The following is a 12,680-nucleotide window of genomic DNA, read 5'->3' as shown; positions in this document are numbered from 1 at the left end:
TTATAGCCATGGACTGACATGCCTCAAAATGTAAAAGTGGCCAGGCACGGTGACGCACCCCTTTAATCCCAGCATTCAGGAGGCAGAGGTAGGATTGCTATGAGTTCAATGCCACCCTGAGACCACACAGTGGATTCCAGGTCAGCCTGGGCTAGGTGAGACCCTGTCTTGAAAAAACACGCACACACACACACACAAAGCAAAAAAAGCAGTAAAAGTCGTGCATGCAGGTAGGCAATTAAATATTTGTACAAAACATGAATAGGTAAACTGCCATTAAAAATGCAAAAAGGAGGGGTGGAGAGATGGCTTAGCGGTTAAGTGCTTGCCCGTGAAGCCTAAGGACCCTGGGGTTCAAGGCTCGATTCCCCAGGACCCACATAAGCCAAATGCACAAGGTGGCACATGCATCCCAGGTGTGCCCATTCTCTCTGTCTGTTGCTCTCAAATAAATAAAAATAAACAAAAAATTAAAAATGTCAGCAACGTGACATGAGAAAAACTTCGTGCCAGTTGTTACAATATAAAGTCCCTTTCTCCCTAGGTTTCAAGAAGTAAAAATCTTCAATATACCATCAGGATTGAACTTAAACTTTAAAATACATAAAACAAAAAGTTTAGGTGAATTTTAAAACTAGAAAACCAACTATAGCACAAGCCCAGCGAAAACCAGTAACATAGGCTAAACAACTGGAGTATGTATATGTGTATGTATATGTATATATTAATTAATCAGCCTTGATATTACTTGATATTACTAAGCCATAAGATACAAGTAAATTCTCTAAGCTATATAATAGGCTGATTATTAAAAGCAGGAAAATATCAAATGAAATTTATGAGATTATAGCCACTGCTGGGCACAACAGCCCTGTTCCGACCAAGTCTCTGTACAGATATATTTTGGAAATTTTGCTTGACAGAGCCAAAGCATGTATTTTAAGATGCTGTTTCCACAAGTTCCGAGAACAAGAATTTAGGAATGAGCCATATGTAAAAATGAAAGTTCTGAAACACTAAAGTTAACAATTCTTACGTTTTTGGGGGAGTTTGAAAACCTTCAGTCTTGTGATAGGCTGTGGTGACAGCCACTAATTTACAAAGGCTTCCAATACCTTAAAGGCCGTGGGTTTCTCAATAATGATAATAATGATGATGACAAAAAATGCAGCCAGGGGCTGGAGAGATGGCTTAGTGGTTAAGCACTTGCCTGTGAAGCCTAAGGACCTAGGCTCGATTCTCCAGTATCCACATAAGGCAGATGCACAAGGTGGCGCATGCATCTGGAATTTGTTTACAGTGTCTGGAGGCCGTGGCACACCCATATACCCTCTCTCCCTGTCACTCTCAAATATAAATAAGAATAAACAAAAGAAAACAAAAAAATAAGCTGGGCTTGGTGGGGCATGCCTTCAATCCCAGCATTTGGGAGGCAGAGGTAGGATCTCAAGGCCACCCTGAGACTACATAGTTAATTCCAGGTCAGCTTGGATTAGAGTGAAACTCTACCTTGAAAATACCCTCCCCCTGCAAAATAATAAAACAAACAAAAGCCTGGCATGGTGGTGCATACCTTTAATCCCCCCTAAACCACAATTTCTCTCTAACCTTTTCTCTTAAAAAAAAAAAAAAAAAAAAAGGGCTGGAGAGATGGCTTAGCAGTTAAGGGCTTGCCTGTGAAGCCTAAGGACCCCGGTTCGAGGCTCAGTTCCCCAGGTCCCACGTTAGCCAGATGCACAAGGGGGCGCACGCATCTGGAGTTCGTTTGCAGAGGCTGGAAGCCCTGGCGCGCCCATTCTCTCTCTCCCTCTATCTGTCTTTCTCTCTGTGTCTGTCACTCTCAAATAAATAAATAAATAAATAAATAAAATTAAAAAAAAAAAAAAGAGCTGGGCGTGGCAGCCCATGCCTTTATTCCTAGCACAGGGGAGGCAGATGTAGGATTACCTACCTGAGTTTGAGGCCCCAAAACAAAACAAAACAAAACAAACAAACAAACAAAACGCAGCCAGGAGTGGTGGTACATGCCTTTAATCGTAGCACTCAGGGGGCCTAGAGGTGGGAGGATTTCTGTTAAGTTTGAGACCAGCCTGAGACTTGTAATTGAATATAAGGGAAGCCTGGGCTAGAGCACCAGAGAACCTACCTAGAAAAAAATAATTAAAAATACAGAGTTTGAAGATATAACTTGGTGCAAGCCCCAGCACAAAAAGGCCCAGACAACACATTACTTTTTTACTAGAAAATACCACAATTCTGGCTGAGCATTTATGATGCATGCCTTTAATCCCAGCACTTGGGAGGCGGAGGTAGGAGGATCACTGTGAGTTTCTGAACACCCAGAGACTACATAATGAATTCCAGGTCAGCCTAGACTAGAATGAAACCCTACCTCAAAACACAAAAAACTTAAAAAAAAAAGCCGGGCGTGGTGGCGCACGCCTTTAATCCCAGCACTTGGGAGGCAGAGGTAGGAGGATCGCTGTGAGTTCAAGGCCACCCTGAGACTCCATAGTGAATTCCAGGTCAGCCTGGGCTAGAGTGAGACGCTACCTCGAAAAACCAAAAAAAAAAAGCTGATTTTCAAGCAAGTTACTCATGAATCATGATTTATGTGTGCTGGTCCATCTGCATGCATATCTGAGACACAAGAACACATGAACCATGTTTCACACATGACTGAGCTTACCTGTTCTGGTAACTGTAGTAAGTAGCATCACGAGGGATTGTGCACAACTGTTTGCCATAGCAACAAAGTGTTTGTGGAGAGAACTCCAACTGTGAAAGAAAACATTTGTTAAAGTACCTATTAAGGACCTACAGAACAGGCTAGAAGAGTTAACGGCAAATCATATTGGGGTGCTCATACATGTAAATCACAGGGAACCACTTCAGCATCTAAAAACCATACAATATTATCACATAGTTCACCACACTAAGGTAAACGAAGTAGTCATACTTTTCCTACAACATTCCACATGAGGGCACAAGAAAGTCTACCCTTGTGACACAAGTTATACCTACAGGGGAATATGAAAAAGCTGCTACTCCAGAGAAGCTTACTGATGATTCAATATTCTAAATGGTCAGTTCTGCCATACAATTTTCACCTGTGCAGAAAATGTCACTTTCTAAATGGCCAAATATTACTATGTTGTGAGAGAAAGAGGCTGTTTGAGCTGGGATAGGTCTGCAGCACAGTATTTGCCTTAATAACACAAAAGAGATAGGGGACCTGGAGAGTTGGTCCAGAAGTTAAGAGATTTGCTTACAAAGCTTGGGTTCAATTCCCTAGTACCCATGAAAGAAAGCCAGATGCACAAAGTGGTGCATGGATCTGGAGTTCGTTTGCAGTGGCAAGAGGCACCTGAATGCCAAAATCTCTTCTTGCAAATTTGAGAGAGAGAGGCCTTCCGCCACTGCAAACGAACTCCAGACACATGCACTACCTGTACATCTGGCTTACATAACCTCGGGAACTGAACTTAGGTACTTTGGCTTTGCAGTTAAGTGCTGTAACAGCAAAGCCATCTCTCTAGCCCCACATATATATTAAAGATTCCAGAGCCAGGTGTGGTGGTGCAACAAGCCTTTAGTCCCAGCACGTGGGAGGCAGAGGTAGAAGGACTGCGACGAGTTCAAGGCCACCCTGAGTCTACGTAGTTAATTCCAGGTCAGTCTGAACTAAACCCTGCCTCTAAAAACCAAAAATGATTTCACAGGCAGGCCTGGTGACAAATGCCTTTAATCCCAGCACTTGGGAGGCACAGGTAGGAAGATCACCCATGAGTTCCAGGACACACCTTAGATTACATAGTGAATTCCAGGTCAGCCTGGGCTAGACTGAGACCTAGAAAAACCAAAACATATTACATTTTAAAAGAAGAGAAGAGAGGATAGTGGTGACATGCTCTCAGCAAGTCAGGTCTCTGTCTCCTCCCTCAACCCACTTGCTCAGTGTTCCTCTCTGCCATCTCCACTGTAACCTTTGGCCCAGCTGGAGGTGTGGGGATGGGGGACAACATTAGTTGTACAGGCCTGCCCCTGCCTCAGAGAAGGTTAAGGAGAGTAAGATATTGGACAAAAATAAATGTCTGCCTCATGGTATTTTAGCTTCCGGCTTGTTGCACAGTCTTCTTTTGAAGAAAGTTCATGCTGAAAAACTGAACTAATGGGTAAATATGATCAAATTTCTTTACCAAGTTTTCAGTCCAATAGAAAACCCCTTTTTATCAACCTAATGAATCATTTAATCAAGTTCTATAATTTTTTTCAAGAAACTGAAAATAACATTCAATTACAGAATGCCAGAGGCCTAGAGCCAAAGATTTGTTTCAGAAGGATGAGTGAGGACAGTATTTGAGAAACAATGGGTACACAGAAGAGGTTGATTCCAGACCCAGGTACAGAATGTTTGACCCAAAATTCCTATTTAGAACCATTCAGGCATATTCAAGATTATATATATGTATATGTTATACACACATATATATATATGTATGTGTATATATGTATGTATTTTATTTTTTCTTTTTATTCCTGAGGTAAGGTCAGTCTAGCCCAGGCTAACCTGGAATTAACTATGTAGTCTTATGGTCTGGAAAACAGTAATCCTGTGTACCTGTGGGTAAAGGCATGTACCTCCACATCCAACCCTTAATAGTTCCTGTTTTAGGTAGGATCGCCGGTAGTTTGAGGCCATCCTGAGACTACATAGCGAATTCCAGGTCAGATTGGGCTAGAGTGAGACCCTACCTTGAACCCTCCTCCCCTCTGGAAAAATAAAAAAGAAACTGAGAAAGAGTGGCCAAAGGATGAGAGAAAGGTTCTGAGGAAGTGGATTTAAACACAAGAGCTTTCAAAGAAGGAAGGGAGAAATAGAAACTGAACCAGTCAGTACAGAAAAGCATAAGAATCGAAAAAAGTGACCTCAAGTGCAGAAAAGGCAAAGAAAGGAGAGAGAAGAAATGCTTTTGTACCAGTCTATCCTTGGATGTTGAAGTTTTTTAATTGGTTCTCCTCAAATTAAATTAAAAAATACTTAAGGAACTTAAAGATACTCATGCTATTTATCCTATGTCAAGAAGTACTTCTGACAGTGAAAATAAAGTATTTATTCCAATATGAAAAGTACATTTTCTAAAACATCATTACATTTTTCTTATATATAATTTCCCTTCATGAGTGGCTCTGCTTTTTGTTAAATTGCTGTGATGGGATCATTTTCCCTTGGGAGACCATTTATTTTACAATTTAATTTAATTTTGTTTTGTTTTTTTGAGGTAGGGTTTCACTGTAACCCACCCTAATCTGGAATTCCCACTATGTAGTCTCAGGGTGGCCTCGAACTCACAGCGATCCTCCAAGCTCTGCCTCCCAAGTGCTGGGGTTAAAGGAGGGTGCCACCATACCTAGCTCGAGACCATTTATTTTAAATTGGAGGATTAACAAACTTTGCAGATTCTATGTTTTGGTTGGGTTTGTTTTAGTTTTGTGTCAGATATTTTTATGCTCACTGGTTATAGATTTCCTTTGTTATATAGATTTCCTTTGTTAGATCTAAGTTGCAGTGTTGGAAAGTGAAATACATTATAAAATAAAATTCAAATTTCTAGAAAAAAAAAGTAGAAAGGGAAGCAGAAAGGGGAGGTCTGTCCAGCAGGATACTCTAACCCCAAGTTATCCTAAACCAGAGCTCTACGCTAAAGTGCCGACAGGTCTAAGTCATGTCTTACCTTTCTGCCACAACAATATCCAAGGGTTTGCATGACAGGGTCAATTTCTTGTTCGAAGACCTCAGACAGCTTAGAGCAGTATTTGTATACCCGCGAGGTCTTCCGGTTATACAACCAGGCATTGTTGAACATAAGCCAAATATCATCCACATACTGCCAAGGCTCTTGATACTGTCCAGTGTCTAACTTCCTCTTGATGGTAGAAAGATCCATGGGGCTCTTCACAATATCAAAGTAATCCTAGAAAGTGACACGATTACAAATTTTGGGGCAGCGTGGAGGGTGGACACAGTTTATTACCATCACCAAATTTGCATGTAATGTGTTTGGGATGGTTTCTAAGAGTTGACTGATATTGATCACCTCATCATTATTCTACTAATCTATGCAGCAGATCAGTAGCCTAAGAGAACAGAGCAATCACTGAGTCTTGAGACCAATGTTTGTCACAGTACATATATGATTGGTTCCAAGTAGAACCGAAAGTCTATAAATTGTATATAAAAGTATATAAAAAAAAAGGAAAGAAGGACCAGCAAATTCGTGTTCTATGTATAGGCACAGAAAGAAAAAAAAATTGCTTTTTTTTTTTTGGTTTGTTTTTTTCAGGTAGGGTTTAACTCTAGGCCAGGTTGACCTGGAATTCACTATGTAGTCTCAGGGTGGTCTCGAACTCATGGTGATCCTCCTACCACTGCCTCCTGAGTGCTGGGATTAAACGGCATGCACCACCATACCATACTGGTTTGTTTTTTTTAAGTAGGGTCTCAGCCAGGTTGACTGGTATTCACTTACATAGTCACAGGGTAACTGGTAACCTTGATCTCACAGCAATGCCATGTGAGTGCTGGCATTAAAAGCATTTGACACCTCGCCTGGCTGATTGTTTGTTTATTTATTTGAGATAGGGAAAGAGTGAGAATTGGCATGCCAGGGCTTCCAGCCACAGTAATCGAAGTTCAGATGCTTGGGCCATCTTGAGCATATATGTGTGCTTGTGAAAACTTTTGCACCTGTGGGATCTGGAGAGTAGAACCTGGGTCCTTAGGCTTCACAGGTATGTGCTATAACTGCTGAGACATCTCCCCAGCCCCAAACTGCTTGTTTTTGCACATGGAAGACCTCAATTACACCTCATATTATGTGATGGTTAGTCTCCAGTGTCAACCTGATTGGATATGCAATCACACCTCTGTGAGGGAGTTTCTAGATTAGCTTAATTGAGCTGGGAAAATTCATTTCCCATCCCATGGGCTGGAGCCATAGACTGAATAAAAAGGAAAAACTGAACTGATGACCACATTCATCTGTCTTTGCTTCCTGAGGACTGAATATATCTAGCTGCTCTGTACTGACACCACACCTTACCATCATGACTGAATATATCTTCTAGAAATTGTAAGCAGAGGTAGAAAGATTGCTGTGAGTTTGAGACCACCCTGGGACTACATAGTGAATTCTAGGTCAGCTTGAGCTAGAGTGAGATCCCAGTCAAAAACAAAGAAAGAGAAGCAAAAATTGCTCAATGGCTAAACACACTTGCTTGTACAGGCATGCAGCCTGCGTTTGAGTCCTTGGTATCTATATAAAATAGATGCAAAGTGGGACATGTATCTGGGGTTCTTTTGCAGTGGCAGGAGGCACTGGCTTGCCCATACTCATCCTCTCTATCAAATAAACAAATTTAAAATACAATAAACAGATAAGATCATTCAAGTAACCAAAGAGACAATTCAATGGTTAAGTGCACAAGGGCATGAGAATTCCTGAGTTCAAATACCCAGATCCCACATACAATAACTAGTTGGTCACATGTCCCTGTAACTTCATAATCCTGCAGGGGAACAGAGAACTGAAAATTACCAGAGATCCACAAGTGGTAGATTCAGTAAAAGGATTCTGGCTGAAATACAAGACCAGACATTATAGGTATGTAATGGGATCACCAAAGTTTGCCTCTGGCCAACACAGTTAAGCAACTCCCATGCATCACTCTCATACACACACACCAACCCACACACGAAAAGATCTTTTTTCTTTTTTTTTTTTTTGGTTTTTCAAGGTAGGGTCTCACTCTGGTCCAGGCTGACCTGGAATTAACTCTGTAGTCTCAGGGTGGCCTTGAACTCAAGGCGATCCTCCTACCTCTGCCTCCCGAGTGCTGGGATTAAAGGTGTGCGCCACCACGCCCGGCTCTGAAAAGATCTTTTTTGAGGTAAGGTCTCAAATCTATCAAAAGGTGACCTGGAGTTTCCTATAGTAGTCTCAGGTGATCCTCCTATCCCTGCCTAAAGAACATTCAAGCTGTATGTGTGTGTGGTGAGTGAACTCACTAAATTTCCAAGTAAACCTGGACTAGAGTAAGATTCCACCTCGGGGGGGGAGGGGAGTGGTATATTCAATGTAATAAGTGGGGCATGGTGGTGTATGGCATTAACCCGAACATCTGGGAGGCTGAGGCAGTAGGACAGCTCTGAGTTGGAAGCCAGCCTAGGAATACAGGGTGAATTACATGTCATCAAGGATCAGAGACTTACCCAGAAGCTGGAGAGATGGCTTACTGGTTAAGGCACTTGCCTGAAAAAGCCTAAGGACCCAGGTTCAATTCCATAATACCCATGTAAACCAAATGCACAAGGTAGTATATGCAAACAGAGTTTGTTTGCAGTGGCTGGAGAACCTACCCGCACCCATTCTCTCTACCAGCCCCTCTTCTCCCTTCTACCCTGGCCCCTTCTCAAAATAAGCAAATAAATTATATAAAAAAAATAAAACTATGCCACAAACAAATGAACAAAGTAACAGTTCATAAAAAAACAAACACACAACTGACTAGTGATGCTGTAACATAGATTAATTTCAAAAACCATTATGCTAGAAGAAGAAAAAAAAAACATTATGCTAAGCCTGGCGTGCTGGCACTTTGAAGGCAGAGATAGGAGGATCACCATGAGTTCAAGGTGACCTGGAGACTATGTAATGCATTTCAGGTCAGCCTGGGCTACAGTGAGACCCTACCTAAAAAAACCAAAAACATTATGTTAATGGCTGGAGTGGACTCTAGGGGTAGAACCCTTGCTTAGCTTTCATTAAGTACTAAGACCACAAAAATTAACCCATCCGTATTTTAAGTTTCTACAAAATGAACTGTCTAGAAATAGATGAATCGAGATGAAGTATACTACTAACTACCGAGGGTTGCTTAATGCAGTGCTACATGTTGAAAGTAATGACTAAGTGGTTTATTTTGGGGAGGTTATGAAAATGAATTGAAACTGTGGAGATGGCTACATGCTAAAACACATTAAACTGTACATTTTAAACAGGTAGCTCATAAATTATATCAATAAACGTGTCAGCAAAGTACATACAAACAACTAAAGCAAGAAATACTTACAGGGATACCTAGGAGCTGAGGGTCAACAGGCTGACGAAAAGGGAGGGATTCTGGGTCCTGACGGTAAAGTGCTTCCAATGTTGGCATCAAAGCCTGTCGCAATTCTTCTGGTTTAAAAACTTAAGAAAAATACATGTGAAATCAGTTCTCAAGTAGGCGCAAGACTTTAATCCCAGCAAAGGTAGGAGGATCACTATGAGTTTGATACTACCCTGTGCCTACACAGTCCAGATGACCCTTGGCTACATCAAGAGCCTACATGAAAACAAAACAAAACAAAGCAAAAGGCTGGAGAGATGGCTTAGTGGTTAAGGTGCGTGCCTGCAAAGCCAAAGGACCTCAGTTTGTTTCCCCAGGAACCATGTTATGAGGTTGGACAAGATGGTGTGTGCATCTGGAATTTGTTTTCAGTGGCTGGTAGCCCTGGCACACACATTCCTTCTCTCTCTTTCAAACAAAGAAACAAATAAACAAACAAAAAGCTGGGCATGGTGGCGCATGCCTTTAATCCCAGCAGGAAGGATTCTGTGGCTGCTCTAAGACTACACAGTGAATACCAGTTCAGCCTGTGCTAGGGTGAAACCTCATCTCAAAACAAAACAATAACAACAATAAAAAACCCTCTTTAAAGAATTGAGAAAGACAGATCTGAGGGGATGTATGCTTGCCCAGTATGCATGAAGCCCTGGGTCCAATACCCAACACAGCATGAACTGGGTGTTGTAGAGCATGTCTGTAATCCCACAGCACTCAAGGTGGAAAGAGTTAACCTCAACTACATGGAAAATTTGATTCTGTACAAATGTGTATGCATATATGCATTTGTGTTTATGTGAGTGTGGACACACACATACAACAGTGTACACGTTAGAGGGATCTTTGAGGGCTTTTTTTGGGCCACCTCATTTGAGAAAGTGTTTCTTGACCTTGCTCTGCCACTACTGTCTGGGCTGTGTTCATGGAGAGCTTCTGGAATCCTGTCTCTGCCTCCCACCTCACTGACAGAGTGCTGAGATTACTGAAGTCTGCAGTTTCCAGCTTTTTAAATGGGGTCTGAGGGTTCAGATTGGGTACTCCAGCTTGAAGAGCAAGCTCTATTATTAACTAGTCTACCCAAACATTTCCCTTCTTTTCTGAGATAGGGTTTGACCTCAAACACCTTAAGACATGAGGGGAACTTATTCAATATTTGCAGTAAGTGTAAGGAAAGAAAACTTATTATTCAACATCTTAAAATAATAAGGCTGTGGTCCAGGGCTCTCCAAATTTAATGAAAATCACCTGTTAATAGACATGTTTTTGGAGGCCCAAGAACCCAATTCCATTTTACTCTGGGCCTTAGGTCTTCCTGCTACTTCTGACAACAGAACCTAGAAGACTTACTCTTTCTCTTTGACTGTCCTGGAGCTGGGGATGACTGGGTAGCTGAAGTACTTGGCTGGTCTTCCTCTTCTTTTATTTCCGTTTTTAACTCAGGACCCCTTTCTTCGGTTTCTGTAGGTTGCACTTTACTGTCTTCAGCTTTAGACTGAAAGACAAGGTAGTAATTTTTAGTATTCCAAAGACACTTGCCTAGGAATATGACCATTATCATCATTAACTCTCCATCATGTAGATATCTAAACTCACATTTCAAAAATAGTAACAGTGAGATTTTTTTGAGGTACGGTCTTACTCTAGCCCAGGCTGACCAAGAATTCACTATGGAGTTTCAGGGTGGCCTGAACTCTCGGCGATCCTCCCTCTGCCTTCCAAGAGCTGGGATGGAAGTCGTGCACCAGCATGCCCAGCTTTGTGATAAGGGTTTTTTAAAATACTTAGGGGGTTAGAGAGATGGCTTAGCGGTTAAGGAGCTTGACAGCAAAGCCAAAGGACCGAGGTTACACTCCCGGGACCCATGTAAGCCAGATGTACAACCATTCTCTTTCTCTCTACCTGCCTATTTCTGTATCTTTTTTTCTCTCTCACACAAATAAATAAATAAAATATTTAAAACTCTTAGAAGGGCATAGCCAGGCATGATGGCACACACCATGAGTTCCAGTTCAGCCTGGGCTACACTGAGATTCCACCTCAAAAAAGACAGAAACAGCCAGAAAGATGGCTTAGAATTAAGGTTCTGGCCGGTTTAGCCTAAGGATCCAGGTTCAATTCCCTAGTATCCATGTAACCCAGACATATGAGGTCGCACATGCATCTGAGGTTTGGTTACAGAGGCTAGAGGTCCTGGCATGCCCATTCTGTGTGTTTTCTCACAAATAAATCAAACACACGTAAAAAGTTAGACAGAGGTCTTAATCCAAACAATTGTAACCCTAACTGCTTAACTCTTCTCTTACCTCTTGACTCTCCTCAGGTTGGGCATCTGCTGGTTCTGGCTGATCCACTTCCATTTTAACCTCCATTTTCACTTCCTGTGATGGCTGCTTATCAGGAATGGTCTGAGTGTTCACTTCTGTGCTACTAGTAGATGGAGGATTTGACACCTGTCCTTCAATACTTACAGCTGGCTGAGAAAGCTGGCAAGAAAAACACAAAAAGTTTGCCAGTTATACATTCAAAATGAAAAGCTCACAGGACTAACCACAGATGTCATTATGTCTCCTATTGAACTTCCTCTTACATGGCTCATTTTAAAAACAAGGAAGAATGATTTTCCAGTGCTGGTCAGTGGGTAATACAGGGAAAAGGGTTTCTTTGATAAGGAGTGGAAACTCCCAAGATAAATGACTCAGAGGACCTCACATTATTAAGAAATGATAGCCGGGCGTGGTGGAGCACGCCTTTAATCCCAGCACTCGGGAGGCAGAGGTAGGAGGATCACCATGAGTTCGAGGCCACCCTGAGACTCCATAGTGAATTCCAGGTCAGCCTGAGCTAGAGTGAGACCCTACCTCGAAAAACCAAAAAAGAGAGAGAAACACACTAGGTGTGTATCTCAAGGTTCAGGGAGATACCGATTCAAAAAACAAGGTGGCCAGGCGCAGTGGTGCATGCCTTTAATCGTAGCACTGGGGAGGGAGAGGTAAGAGGATCACAAGAGTTCGAGGCCACCCTGAGAATGCATAGTTAATTCCAGGTCAGACCCTACCCTGAAACCCCCCCCCAAAAAAAACAAGGGGAAAAGTGATTAAGAAAGACATAATGTTTACCACTAATATCCACGCCATGTGTACCTGCTCCCCTAAAGATGCATACACACATAAAAACCACACAAGCAGATTGATTTTCCTTTTGCATTCTTCTTTTTCTTACTTAACAGAGGTCACGATAACACTTAACGAAAAGTATTTTATAAGTGGATCAACAACATGATTAAGAATTAAGCTCCTTGGGATGGAGAGATGGCTTAGCAGTTAGGGCACTTGCTTGCAAAGTCTAAGGACCAACATTCAACTCTTCAGGTCCCAGGTAAGCTAGATGCGTGCATGTGGAATACACCTGCAGTGGCTAGATACCCTGGCCTATGAGCCCATGCTCTCGCACTCTCTCGAATAAATAAATAAAATCTTTTTTTAAATCTTTGTTTACACCTACGGACTCAGAAA

General features: G+C 41.9%; 1 protein-coding gene across 1 annotated transcript in view; it reads right to left on the bottom strand.

The window, feature by feature from the left end:
- The window catches only part of Ep300 (E1A binding protein p300), a 79,394-nt gene that overhangs the window by 18,428 nt on the left and 48,286 nt on the right, over positions 1-12,680 (bottom strand). The window contains exons 15-19 of the mRNA XM_004650338.2: positions 11,472-11,651; positions 10,516-10,660; positions 9,133-9,251; positions 5,736-5,975; positions 2,690-2,778 (exon numbers count right to left, since the gene is read on the bottom strand). Coding sequence (XP_004650395.1) covers positions 2,690-2,778; positions 5,736-5,975; positions 9,133-9,251; positions 10,516-10,660; positions 11,472-11,651 — 773 coding nt within the window. The remainder of the gene's footprint in view (positions 1-2,689; positions 2,779-5,735; positions 5,976-9,132; positions 9,252-10,515; positions 10,661-11,471; positions 11,652-12,680) is intronic.

The sequence above is a fragment of the Jaculus jaculus genome, chromosome 6 (assembly GCF_020740685.1).
Source record: "Jaculus jaculus isolate mJacJac1 chromosome 6, mJacJac1.mat.Y.cur, whole genome shotgun sequence".
Lineage (NCBI taxonomy): Eukaryota > Metazoa > Chordata > Mammalia > Rodentia > Dipodidae > Jaculus > Jaculus jaculus.
Note: the sequence above shows the minus strand (reverse complement) of the source record. Positions and strands in the feature narration are given on the sequence as shown.